The sequence below is a fragment of the Oncorhynchus masou genome, chromosome 32 (genome assembly GCF_036934945.1).
Source record: "Oncorhynchus masou masou isolate Uvic2021 chromosome 32, UVic_Omas_1.1, whole genome shotgun sequence".
NCBI lineage: Eukaryota > Metazoa > Chordata > Actinopteri > Salmoniformes > Salmonidae > Oncorhynchus > Oncorhynchus masou.
Genome location: NC_088243.1, coordinates 29,154,700 through 29,169,352, shown reverse-complemented (window position 1 = coordinate 29,169,352; position 14,653 = coordinate 29,154,700). Strand labels below are relative to the sequence as shown.

General features: G+C 43.6%; 1 protein-coding gene across 4 annotated transcripts in view; it reads right to left on the bottom strand.

Annotated features, from left to right (window-relative positions):
- Window positions 1-14,106, bottom strand: part of LOC135525875 (G patch domain-containing protein 2-like) — a 37,053-nt gene extending 22,947 nt beyond the window's left edge. For 3 of the 4 annotated variants that reach the window (XR_010453216.1, XR_010453217.1, XM_064953818.1), the window contains exons 1-3: window positions 14,025-14,106; window positions 12,376-13,065; window positions 3,626-3,687 (exon numbers count right to left, since the gene is read on the bottom strand). Coding sequence is in view for 2 of the 4 variants with exons in the window: in XM_064953818.1 (XP_064809890.1) it covers window positions 3,626-3,687; window positions 12,376-13,061 (748 nt within the window). In the remaining 2 variants the exon portion in view is untranslated. The remainder of the gene's footprint in view (window positions 1-3,625; window positions 3,688-12,375; window positions 13,066-14,024) is intronic. The other variant, XM_064953819.1, reaches the window with a different exon arrangement.
- Between the last annotated feature and the right edge of the window lie 547 nt (window positions 14,107-14,653).

The following is a 14,653-nucleotide window of genomic DNA, read 5'->3' as shown; positions in this document are numbered from 1 at the left end:
TTTTCATCCACAGTTTGTATGGGAGGAAAGTCATACCTTATAAAACCAAATCACAATAGTTGTGATGGAAACAGGAGGTTTTGGTGTAATTTTATAAATGCTGACAGAATTTGTTCCTTCGACATGGTGGGATATTTTTGTGTCTGTAAAATGTATTATGCGGGAAATGACGGTGGAAACACATTTGTGTGCAAATACTCTGAACAAAAATATGAACGCAACATGCAACAATTTCAAAGATTTTACTGAGTTATATAAGGAAATCAGACAATTGAAATAAATCCATTAGGTACTAATCTATTGACTTCACATGACTGGGAATACAGATACCTTTTAAAAAGAAAACCAGTCAGTATCTGGTGTGTGTACCATTTGCCTCATGCAGTGCGACATCTCCTTCACATAGAGTTGATATGGCTGTTAATTTTGGCCTATGGAATGTTTTCCCACTCTTCAATGGCTGTGCGAAGTTGCTAGATATTGGCGGGAACTGGAACAAGCTGTCGTACATGTCAATCCAGAGTATCCCAAAAATGCTCAATGGGTGACATGTCTGGTGAGTATGCAAGCCATGGAAGAACTGGGACATTTTCAGCTTTCAGGAAGAGTGTACAGATTCTTGCTGAAACGTGAGGCGATGGCGGCGGATGAATGGCACAACAATGGGCCTCAGGATCTTGTCACGGGTATCTCTGTACATCCAAATTGACATAGATAAAAAACAATTGTGTTCGTTGGCTGTAGTTTATGCCTGCCCATACAATAACCCCAACACCACTTCGGGCACTCTGTTCACAATGTTGACATCAGCAAAATGCTCGCCCACACGACACATCTGCCCGGTACAGTTGAAACCGGGATTCATCCGCGGAGAGCACACTTCTCCATCGTGCCAGCGGCCATCGAAGGAGAGTATTTGCCCACTGGTCGGTTACGACGCCAAACTGCAGACAGTTCAAGACCCTGGTGAGGAGGACGAACACGCAGATGAGCTTCCTTGGGATGGTTTCTGACAGTGTGTGCAGAAATTCTTCAGTTGTGCAAACCCACAGTGTCATCAGCTGTCCAGGTGGCTGGTCTCAGACAATACTGCAGGTGAAGAAGCCAGATACGGAGGTCCTGGGCTGGCGTGGTTACACTTAGTCTGCGGTTGTGAGGACTTTTGAACGTACTGCCCAAAATATTTAAAACGACATAGGCTTACGGTAGATAAATTAATATTCAATTCTCTGGCAACAGCTCTGGTGGACATTCTTGCAGTCAGCATGCCAATTGCATGCTCCCTCAAAACTTGAGACATCTGTGGTATTGTATTGTGACAAAACTGCACATTTTAGAGTGGCCTTTATTGTCCCCAGCCGAAGGTGCACCTGTGTAATGATAATGCAGTTTAAGTTATTTGGGACTGGGGGGCAGTTTTGAGTAGCTTGGATGAATAAGGTGCCCAGAGTAAACTGCCTGCTACTCAGGCCCAAAAGCTAGAATATGCATATAATTAGTAGATTTGGATAGAAAACACTCTGCAGTTTCTAAAACTGTTTGAATGATGTCTGTGAGTATAACAGAACTCATATGGCAGGCAAAAACCTGAGACAGAATCCACCAGGAAGTGGGAAATCTGAGGTTTGTTGGTTTTCAAGTCTTTGCCTATCCAATATACAGTGTAAATGGGGTCAGATTGCACTTCCTAAGGCTTCCCCTAGATGTCAACAGTCTTTAGAACCTTGTTTCAGGCTTCTACTATGAAGGGGGAGCGAATAAGAGCTGTTGCCTGGACACCGGGTGTCTGGCAGAATGCCATGAGCTAAGTCTCACTCGCGAGCTGCGTTCCCTTTAATTTCTGAAGACAAAGGAATTGTCCGTTCGGAATATTATTGAAGATTTATGATAAAAACATCCTAAAGATTGATTCTATACATCGTTTGACATGTTTCTACGAACTGTAATGTAACTTTGACTTTTCGTCTGGACTTGCTCGCGCGTTGTGAATTTGGATTACTGGACTAAAAGAGCGAACAAAAAGGAGGTATTTGGACATAAATGATGGACTTTATCGAACAAAATTAACATTTATTGTTGAACTGGGATGCCTGGGAGTGCACTCCGATGAAGATCATCAAAGGTAAGTGAATATTTATAACGCTATTTCTGAGTTTTGTGACACATCTCCTCGGTTGGAAAATGGCGGTATGTTTTTCTGGCTTGGCGCTGACCTAACATAATTGCATGGTGTGCTTTTACTGTAAAGTTTTTTTTTTAAATCTGACACAGCAGTTGCATTAAGGAGAAGTTTATCTATAATCATATATATAACACTTGTATCTTAGATCAATGTTTATGATGAGAATTTCTGTAATTTGATGTGGCTCTCTGCACTTTCACCGGATGTTTGTTTGAGACAATGCATTTCTGAACATAACGCACCAATTTCAAATGAGGTTTTTGGACATAAAGATTAACTTTATCGAAACAAAACACACATTTATTGTCTAACATGGAGTCCTGGGAGTGCTATCCGGTGAAGATCATCAAAGTTCAGCGATTAATGTTAACGCTATTTCTGTCTTTTGTGACACCTCTCCTTCTTTGGAAAATGGCTGTATGGTTTCTGTGACGAGGCGCTGACCTAAGATAATCACAAGGTGTGCTTTCGTCGTAAAGCCTTTTTGAAATCAGACACTGTGGCAGGATTAACAGGAAGTTTATCTTTAAAATGGTGTATAATACTTGTATGTTTGAAGAATTATAATTTTGAGATTTCTGTTGTTTGAATTTGGCGCCCTGCAATTTCACTGGCTGTTGGCGAGGCGTCCCATATATCCCAGAGAGGTTAATCAGCTTTTTGATATGCCACACTTGTCAAGTGGATGGATTATCTTGGCAAAGGACACATGCTCACTAACAAGGATGTAAACAAATTTGTGCACAAAATTGGAGAGAAATAAGCTTTTTGTGCATTTGGAACATTTCTGGGATTTTTTATTTCAGCTCATGAAACCAACACTTGTACATGTTGCGTTTGTATTTTTGCTCAGTATAATAATCAACATATCGAACTAAACTTGGGAGTCACACAATGATATGGTGTGTGGTTCTCCCACTACAATACAGAAAACCATACAGTTTATTAGTCTACAGATTAAATAACTTATGATGAACTTCACAGGGGGCTCTTGATGCTCCTTTCCAATAAATATTGACGGTCTTATTCTGGTGACATGAGGATCGATGCTTGACTGCCATTTGACAAATAACAATTATCCATAATAATCTCATCATGTAGACTAGCCTACATCTGCGAGCTGTTGGCTACAGAGACCAGAGTAGGCACATTTGCTATTTAAGGCAACAGTTTGTGATAAAACTATCGGTAGAGTTTAAAATGCGATGGAAACATATTGAACATTACATTTTTATTCAGTACATGAAAAGTAGATTTTGTGTGCACTACGTCATTACACACTCACTTTTATCTGCAATAAATCCATTTATTGGAAACACACCACTGGTGAGAGAATGCACACATTTTCTTTATGCAAATTCTACAATATCTGCATGAAAATCTGTTGCCAACTGGATGGAAACCCAGCTAGTGAGAAATAAATATTATGCCGAACATTAATACCTTGTCTTCCCTCATCGTTAGTGAAGAGGCCAGGATCACTGCTGCATATGCTGCTAGTTTCACTGCAAACAGAGGAAGAAGAATATAATTGTCAGTATGCATTTCATGTTGAACTTAGCAGTCTTTTTGTAGTGCTAATACTGATGTGTAACAAAAAAAAAATATGTTGTGATGGATCATTTTAAAATGGGTGCATTTTAGGGTCAAAGAAGGTTGTGCCTTTGAAAATAGACCAATGTGAAGCAAAAACGTGCAAGTTCATTCCAAAAATGTTAACGTGCAACATTCAATAACAAAATAATGAATCAGTCCCGAGCTAGAGGTCAACATAAATATAAAATGACACAAAAAGAGGAGGGGCGCTCTCCCCACTGGTTGCCATCCCCAACACAAAGGCATGGGGAAGGACTCTGGTCGAAGCCACTGAGTGACATGCACAATCTAATTGAATATCCTCCGCTGTCAGCTCCAATCTAATCTGTGCTGCGTTCTGGAGGATGACAGGAGTGCGGCAGATTCCCCTGCCTTCTCAGTCTGTGAGCAGGACCCGCGGACGTGCCTCCACACAACAACTGGCCAGCATCTGCTCTGAAGGCTGGTCCAGCCCAGGCTGCTCCATGGCTGGCCCTCTCCCTGCCCCCAGGCGTCCCCGTGTCACCCCTCCACCCCCCTCTGCCCCGGCCCATACCCCACCCTGGGCCTCTCTGCCTCTGTCACACCTCTGCCACTTTGGGCTGGGAGCTAAATAGACCCGCCAAGGTCACACAGGAGTCAGGACTATTTGTTTAACACAAAAAAATATTAAAACAAATTATTGTCTTGATGAAGTGGACATTGGTGGAGTAAATTTTAGAACTGTGTTCTGTGAATTTGAAGAATGAATGTGTGTACATATTTAGTTTTTTGTTGTGTATCACTTTTTTCGATGATTACATTCAAACTGCCATGGATGGTCACTGATTTTGTCTTAAATTCTCTCACAGCATGCCAAGTAGCAACTGTAACACAAACATCCATGCTCAGTCCTTTGAGGCCATTTGTCCACTGGGTCAGAGGAAGTCTGAGGGTCTTGTTTGCATTGCATTTTGCTTTGTGGTGATCAGCGTTGACCTTGGTGACGATGGAGAGAGACCGGCGGGGTCAGATTCACGCTGATATGGTTCTTTGCCATATTGCACAGGCGTGGCGGTGACGGCAGGCTCAGACTAGGCTGCTGCCAGATGGTCCAGCAGCATCTCCCTTCACACACCCAAGAAGCAGATGTGAGAGGGACCAGGCCTCTCCTGGGAATGTGGAAGACGTCTGGCCTAGCCAAGAACTCCAGGATCATCCCTTCCTCCCCACCCCCTTCCCCAGACCCTGGTTCCCCAGGCCTCTACTCAGCTGTCCTCCACCTCTGGACACACGGCTGAGCATCTGGAGCAGGGCTCTCTGTTCGACAGCAGTAGAGGGCATATCCCCTCACCATGCATCCTCCTGGCTATAGGCAGCAGCCCCTATAATAAACACTAATTGCCCTTTCAGGACGATTGTTACTCATCCTATAGCCCTTTCAGTTATCTGTCTCGGTCTCGCTATTATATACAGTGCATTCGGGAAATATACAGACCCCTTCCCTTTTTCCACATTTTGTTAAGGTACAGCCTTATTCTAAAATGTTATTTTTTAAATTCCCCTTTATTCCCCTCATCAATCATAATGACAGAGCGAAAACAGGCTAATTTATTAAAAATAAAAATACCTTATTTACATAAGTATTCAGATCCTTTTCTATGAGACTTGCTATGAAAGTTGAGCACAGAATTGTTTCCATTGATCATCATTGAGATGTTTTTACAACCATGGACAGTGCCTGTCAGAGCAAAAACCAAGCCATGAGATCAAAGGAATTGTCCATAGAGCTCCGAGACAGGATTGTGTCAGGGCACAGATCTTGGGAAGGGTAAGAAAACATTTCTGCTACATTGATGGTCCCCAAGAACACAGTGGCCTCCATCATTCTTAAATGGAAGAAGTTTGGAACCACCAAGAGTCTTCCTAGGGCTGGCCACCCGGCCAAACTGAGCAATCGGGGGAGAGGGGCCATGATCAGGAAGGTGACCAAGAACCCAATGGTAACTCTGACACAGCTCCAGAGTTCCTCTGTGGAGATGGGAGAACCTTCCAGAAGGACAACCATCTCTGCAGCCCTCTACGGTAGAGTGGCCAGATGGAAGGTACTCCTCAGTAAAAGGCACATGAGAGCCAGCTTGGAGTTTAGCAAAAGGCACCTAAAGACTCTCAAACCATGAGAAACAACATTCTCTGGTCTGAAACTAAATCAAATTTTATTATTCACATGCACCGAATATAACACAGTGAAATGCTTACTTACGAGCCCCTAACCAACAGTGCAGTTTCCAAAAAATATGGATAAGAATAAGAAATACAAGTAATTTAAGAGCTGCAGTAAAAAAATATATACACTGCTCAAAAGAATAAAGGGAACACTAAAATAACACATCCTAGATCTGAATGAATGAAATATTCTTATTAAATATTTTTTTCTTTACATAGTTGAATGTGCTGACAACAAAATCACACAAAAATTATCAATGGAAATCAAATGTATCAACCCATGGAAGTCTGGATTTGGTGTCACACACTACAGGCTGTAGTGTGTGGAAAACCACACTACAGGCTGATCCAACTTTAAAACCGTAAAACAAGTCAAAATGAGGCTCAGTAGTGTGTGTGGCATCCACGTGCATGTATGACCTCCCTACAACGCCTGGGCATGCTCCTGATGAGGTGGCGGATGGTCTCCTGAGGGATCTCCTCCCATACCTGGACTAAAGCATCCGTCAACTCCTGGACAGTCTGTGGTGCAACATGGCGCTGGTGGATGGAGCGAGACATGATGTCCCAGATGTGCTCAATTGGATTCAAGTCAGGGGAACGGGCGGGCCATTCCATAGCATCAATGCCTTACTCTTGCAGGAACTACTGACACGCTCCAGCCACATGAGGTCCAGCATTGTCTTGCATTAGGAGGAACCCAGGGGCAACCGCACCAGCATATGGTCTCACAAGGGGTCTAAGGATCTCATCTCGGTACCTAATGGCAGTCAGGCTACCTCTGGCGAGCACATGGAGGGCTGTGCGGCCCCCCAAAGAAATGCCCCCCCCCCACACCATGACTGACCCAACGCCAAACCGGTCATGATGGAGGATGTTGCAGGCAGCAGAACGTTCTCGTCTGTCACATGTTCACGTCTGTCACATGTGCTCAGTGTGAACCTACTTTCATCTGTGAAGAGCACAGGGCGCCAGTGGCGAATTTGCCAATCTTGGTGTTCTCTGGCAAATGCCAAACGTCCTGCAGGGTGTTGGGCTATAAGCACCACCTGCAGAACCACTCCTTTATTGGGGGTGTCTTGCTAATTGCCTATAATTTCCACCTGTTGTCTATTCCATTTGCACAACAGCATGTGAAATTTATTGTCAATCAGTGTTGCTTCCTAAGTGGACAGTTTGATTTCACAGAAGTGTGATTGACTTGGAGTTACATTGTGTTGTTTAAGTGTTCCCTTTATTCTTTTGAGCAGTATATATATATATATATATATATATATATATATATATATAAGCAAGATTTCTGGCTCTCACAGACCTGTAACTTCTTTAAGAGGCTCCTCTGTCCTCCACTCGTTACCTGTATTAATGGTACCTGTTTGAACTTGTTATCAGTATAAAAGACACCTGTCTACAACCTCAAACAGTCACACTCCAAACTCCACTATGGCCAAGACCAAAGAGCTGTCAAAGGACACCAGAAACAAAATTGTAGACATGCACCAGGCTGGGAAGACTGAATCTGCAATAGGTAAGCAGCTTGGTTTGAAGAAATCAACTGTGGGAGCAATTATTAGGAAATGGAAGACATACAAGACCACTGATAATTTCCCATCGATCTGGAGCTCCACGCAAGATCTCCCCCCGTGGGGTCAAAATGATCACAAGAACGGTGAGCAAAAATCCCAGAACCACACGGGGGGACCTAGTGAATGACCTGCAGAGAGCTGGGACCAAAGTAACAAAGCCTACCATCAGTAACACACTACGCCGCCAGGGACTCAAATCCTGCAGTGCCAGACGTGTCCTCCTGCTTAAGCCAGTACATGTCCAGGCCCGTCTGAAGTTTGCTAGAGAGCATTTGGATGATCCAGAAGAAGATTGGGAGGATGTCATATGGTCAGATGATTTTTTTTTACAGTGGGATGCCGATACAGAGGGATGTGCGAGGGCACCGGTTAGTTGAGGTAGTATGTACATGTAGGAGTTGTGGTTGGAGGCTGAGCAGTTACCATACCATGCAGTCATGCAACCAGTCAGGATGCTCTCGATGGTGCAGCTGTAGAACCTTTTGAGGATCTGAGGATCCATGCCAAATCTCTTCAGTCTCCTGGGGGGAGTAGGTTTTGTAGTGCCTGCTTCACGAATGTCTTGGTGTGCTTGGCCCCTGTTAGTTTGTTGGTGATGTTTGTTGTCCTGGCACCACACAAGCATCACATCCTTTGGCACTATCCCTACGATGAATCATGTTGGTGGCAGCATCATGCTGTGGGGATGTTTTTCAGCGGCAGGGACTGGGAGACTAGTCAGGATCAAGGGAAAGATGAACAGAGCAAAGTACAGAGAGATACTTGATGAAAACCTGCTCCAGAGCGCTCAGGACCTCAGACTGAGGCGAAGGTTAACCTTCCAACAGGACAATGACCCTAAGCACACAGCCAAGACAACGCAGGAGTGGCTTCGGGACAAGTCTCTGAATATCCTTGAGTTGACTAGCCAGACCCCGGACTTGACCCCGATCAAACATCTCGGGAGAGACCTGAATATAGCTGTGCAGCAACACTCCCCATCCAACCTGACAGAGCTTGAGAGGAACTGCAGAGAAGAATAGAAGAAACCCCAAATACAGGTGTGCCAAGCTGCTTCAACAAGTGCTTCAACAAAGTACTGAGTAAAGGGTCTGAATGATTATGTAAATGTGATATTTCAGTTTTTATATTTTAAATAAATTAGCAAACATGTCAACTTTTTTCTTTGAGGGGGAAAAAACTATTCAATCCATTTTAGAATAAGGCTGTACCATAGCAAAATGTGGAGAAAAAGTCAAGGGGTCTGAATACTTTCCAAATGGTCTTAAGGAGAATATTTTAAGTACAGGTTACACATGTACAATAATTATCTTTCTCTATAATAGAGGAACATTTAGAAATATGCACCCAAAACAAGTTATGGCTCACAGATGGCAGCGGTACAATAGTTTCCTCCATTTCTGCATTTAAAAAATGTGTTCGCTTCCTATAGGGGGATTTGGAGCAAAGTTTGAAAATTTCTGCATTTAAAAAATGTGTTCGCTTCCTATAGGGGGATTTGGAGCAAAGTTTGAAAAAGATCACAGGTATAAACAATTAATTAGAGCCACACATTAACTATTTATCCGTATTAAAGGTGTAATGTGATGTCGCTGGGAGCAGCCCTGAGCCAATGTGAAACCGTTTCCATTAAGTACTGCCTAATTAATTCCATGAATAATTGAGGCTGCCATTTTTCTTGGGACCAGTAGAAACACCTCTCTCTTTCATCTCCTCCCATGACCTTTGTCAGGAAAAGTTGACAGACCTTTTAGTCAAACTTAGCCTGTTTCAAATGCACTTGCGAGAACAAGGATCATTCCTGTGTTAGTATCAATTACAGGTAAAGCTCATCAAAACACTTGCCTGATGACTCAAACTTGTTTTCTTCCACTGCTCAGTCTGAGATTGCCATCATTGAAGTCGTTTGTGGTGATGTCAAAATAAAGTTGTACAAAACAAAGTCATCAACGATTGGATCATCTAAAACCAATCAGAGTATCAAAGCCAATTTCTAAATGCAGCTTTACCCACGTGTGTTCTGACTCTGGCCCAACCCATCAGTTTATGGGACTAATCAGAATGGTTAGAATGTTTGCGTTCTAGAAATCGTTGGATAGGTACTCAAATCTAGACTCATTGCGGAGAAGAAACTAACGTCCGTGGGTCTGGTGTAGCGTTTGGCCAGATCAAGGAGTTTGGGTAGCCAAGCAATCAAAACACACGCCTCCCATTTCTTCTTCCCAGAGAAATACTATCACGTACTTTGCATCAGGCTCCATATCACTAAATAAGCCTTCACACTGATGTTCCCTTCAACCATGGTGGCACTCAATTAAGACAAGGACAGTTACGTGTTCTAAGACACGACAACTGCATTCCAGTGTGGAATAAAAGCTCCCTTCTGACAAACCTCAGTCATTTCTGGTTGAACTAATCAGTTCCCCACACGGCCCCATTGTCTGCAGACAAGCCAGTGAGGTGAAGCAAAAACAAAGTATCCAGATTAGGACTAATCATTAGGATATAATCCCTGGCTCCTGGGAGAGGCAGACCAGTTTGCGCAGAGATTACCGGTCGGCCGCCATTTATTGAGCCTGGGCTAATTCAGCAGAGGGGGGACAGAGACAGAGGGGGGCAAAGCGCAGATAACAATGGCTCCGTTGGCTCTTCAAACAAGCCGCCCCAATCCAAATCCATGCCCTCTTCCATGGGCGTCTTGAATATAAGGTTATCCCACTCTCCCTGAGCTCCTGTAATTGGATTAGTCTCAGAGATTTATGAAAATGAACTTCAGCAAATGGAATACAGCTCTAAACCAAAACTCTTCGTAGAGTTTTCAAAAAATCCTAATTAGAAAGTGAATGTGTGGAGTGTGACAAACGCACGCACAATGGTTTGTGCTTTCTGATGGAAAGGTTGTCCATGTTGAACACACCACCAACAGTACCAACACCACAGCTGTAGACAAAGGCCGTGTCCCTGTTTGCCTCCACCCACAGGTGAGGCCTGCTCTCTGGGCCAGACGGGGTACCAGGTGGCCATCCTGCCAGCAGGCCAACGCTGCTCTAATCAAGGATGTGGAGCCCAGCTGGAGGTGCCAACATCTGCTCCCAATGCACTTGGGCGGCTAAAGGCAGACTATGGTCTGTGCATATACTGCATGAGCTGTGACCTTAAGGCAAAGGACATTTAAGAGATCAAACACAGAATATGAAGAGGTTAATGGAACGAACAGAGAGAGACTACTGAAACCTAAAAGGGTTCAAATACATTTTAAGAAGTAACTGAAGTCTAAAACATCAGATGGATGGAGCATAGCTTTTCCAGGTGTCTAAATATGGCTGTTGTACCACTGTCAACCCCCCATCACTTGCTACCATTTTCCCATTTCCTTGGACTCCAGCAGGACTTAACCCAGAGATTGTTTAGTCCTCAGTACAGAGCGGCAGTCTACTGAGCAGCAATCAGCAGCCTTCTGTTGTGTAAGTGAGAAATGATTGACAGCGTGCCACGGTGTTCCCATTTATTTCTTCTCCCGAGCTGTTTTCTGTCAGAACGGCTATTGATTTTTCCATAAAGTAAGAAAACAAGTACCGTTGAGGGGCCAGGGAGGTCAGGACAAATTAAACCAGAAGATGTAAAGCCCTCCGTCTCCCTATTATTGGTTACCACAGACTTCTTCTCCATGTTTTTTATATGGGCCAACAGATAATGAGATCATCAAGGGGAACACCCAGTGGAGGCAGGTGTCTAGCAGTGGGAGGGACATTGGGGAGAAGAGACCAACCAGCTTTACACACAGGCAGCACTATGCACTTCTCTGGGACGTCTATGGAAACAGCCTGTTCCTCCACGGTCCAAGTTTCTATTTTCTTACTAGTGTAGTATACAGACACTGATGATAGTATACAGACACTGAGAGGTTAGGTTAGATTATTCACTGTGTATTTTTATGTCAAACTGGCTCAGCCCTAAAGTGTCCAGGCAGGACTGAATAGGCCTATTTAGTAAACCCATTATTGTAATTAATATGACAGCATGGTAATTGATTGGTTCCAATGTCACTTATAGGCAGTCACAGTAGTATATCTAATTTAGATATATTTTTTTAAATGCACACATTGGAATGCACTCAGTTTAACTCAGGACAGACATAGCTTCAAATATTAAGAATAATATAGACATTTATTTTGAAACAAATCAATACCTCACCAAGCGACTTATTTACTTGTGACAATTTCTCCCAGCAAAGTAATGAGCTGAGTGATGCCTTGCGGCCACAGTATCAGCGATCCCTCCCCACTTATCACCTCAGAGAGAGAGCAGATGAGCAGGAGAAGGGAATATCATTCATTTTTTATGTCAATGAAATACTTGAAGGTGCAGAAGCATCAATGTGATGCACTTTTTGTTTTAGATGGGGCCACATTGAATATTGACAACTAGATGTAGACAGGCAGTATAGATCATTTTAAATGTCGCTGTGTTTAATTGCCTCTGTCAGATAGTAGTTATGCCCATGACTTTTATATTACGGGCCAGACTGCCTCAGTAACTTCACCACCCAAAGGGTAAATGGAACGTGATATTTAGGGGTGATTTGTAGTTTGATTAGGTCTGTGTCAACAAAGGCCAGCAATAACATATTTTACAATTGTAGGCTATATTGTAAATATTGCAAAGGTTGCAAATATTATGTAATATTTAGGAAATGCCAAATGAAAACACTTAACGTAAAAAAATATATATATCCTAAAATATTATATCCTTTTAGATGTTATATTATTGTCCTGTCAAACTTGATATTTTCTCACACAAAAATAAATTTGATGTTTAGAACATTACCCTTCAGACATATTCTCATCAGAAGCCTCTCGTTGCTCCTTGGCCTCCAGGACCAATGGGATCTTATCCTTCCAGCACTCCTCTGCCCTGAGGCCCACTCCATCAGCCTCCCTGTCCACTCCCACCCAGCCTCCAGCGCCCTTCTTCAGCCTGGACAGACGCTGCTTTTTGGACAACCTGTAGTTTCCGCCCCGCTCGCCATCCACCCCTGACACCGTCAACTTCTGCTGCAGGCTGACCGTCACATCAGAGGTCATGCGTTTGACCTTCCGCCTCCTCCTGAGTGGCCGTCCCGGGGTGTTCTCTGTGAAGGAGTCTGACTCAGGCCAGGAGTGCTGCTTGGTCTTGATGGCGTAGCTGTTGCTGGAGCAGGAGGGCCAGCGCTTGGCCATTACCATGTCGTCTGAGTCGCTGTAGTTGGCGGCGGAGGGGGCCGGGGCAGCATTCTCCCGGCAGTCCTTGGCTGCTTCGTCCAGGCTGGACTCGGAGGCCTCACTGAGGCAACGGCTGTGCTCCAAGGGGTGGAGAGAGGAGTCACAACGGCGTTTACGTCCCCGGCGCCGTCGGATCTGCCTGCGCTGTTGCAGAGGACTCAGAACCATCTCCTCCCAGAGCTCCTCTAGCTTGGTCTGCTCGGAGGTCTGCTCCAGGGCTGACACCAGGTCGTGCACCAGCTCATCCATCATGCTGCTGGGGGACAGTGGGAGAGGAATACTGGTAAGCTGGAGCAGTACAGCTCCAGTATACTGTAGATGTGATTGGCACATGTATAGAATGAGTATAGTGTACGTTGACACTAGCTTATGGTGCGTCTAGGATAAGAGGACAGTGTATGCTGCTGCTGCTGCCAACTACAACACTCAGAATCCTCTGAGAAGCTACTGTTAAAGCATAATGCACATGACTATGAAGATGTTTTGTTCAACTAATTGAACAACAATTGTGTTAGTCTTAATACAGCCTTCATAAACCCTTCATAGGGCCAAAGTAGATGCTTTACAACTTATTTATAGCATACTGTATAAAACAAACTTGCAGGTCTGGCATCTGGCACTTTGCCACAAGTATCACAAAGACATGTGCTTAAGTTTTCTATAAAATGCTTACTGATCGTTTAAAGTGGAACCTAGGATTTTTTTTCAGTGACTACATAGCCTACAGAATGAATCTACTCACAACTCATTCCTTATTACAGCACTGCTACTACTGAAACACTTTTGAATAGAACATGAAGACAGAGGGAAAGAGATCATTTGATCATTAGGCTATAATCAGGACTGAATATGACCAATTGGACAGGGGAATTAAACTATTATGTAAAATATATTGTGTGTAGCCTTCAGCACTTCGGCAGACTCCAAATAACTAGAAAGTTCATATCGTTCATCAATTTTGATTGTTTCTTCTATCGTTCTGAAACTGACCATGATAATTAGATAACAATAGGCCTAGCCTGGGGAGCGAGATGTGCTAAGAAAACCACAAACCAAAACATTATCGTTGCGAAACCTTGATATCGCTTACAACGGTATCGTGACACAATTGTTGTTACTGCACTTAAAATGAGAACGCTGTTTGAGATTAGATGCTCCGTTTCTCAATGAAATGATATCCTTATGTTATGTAACGATGCTGTTGTTTCCACTCACCAGTCGCAGTTCCTGCTTGTTTTGTTTTCACAGCTGTAAACATGAGACGTACTTCCGCCCCGCTGCCAAACGAATGAAGTAATTTCCGCCCCGCTGTCTTTTTTCGGTCTGTGCTCTCTTTATCAAGGCGGAGTGTTGAAAACTGGTCGCGCTAAATGTGTCCTGTACAATTGCGGTGCTGCCCAGGGGTGATGAAATTCATACTTAAAAAAACAACACTTTTATCCAAAACAGCCACCGATGTTTTCCTCAATTGTGTTGCTCAACTCGCTTCTGTCAATTGAATCTCAGAGGTCAGTATGTCTCCAGTTCAGCAACACAAATTAGGAAAACATCGGTGGCTGTATTCCTTAAAATTATGAATTTAAGCAAATCGCGGTAGGACCGCAGTTGTACAGTGCAGTCATGCATTTTTTAAATGTACATTTTACAAGTATCGACTCATGTTGCTAGCAAATCGCGCGACTAGTTATCAATACTAAACTCTGCCTCGATATAACGTATGCTTGGATATAACGGTTCTTGGATATGACGGATCCTTGGAGCGTTTCTATCCCATTGAAGTTTACATTTTAAATGATAAGGTTCCAAGGATCCCACAACCCAGATAGGATCTTTATCCCACCCAT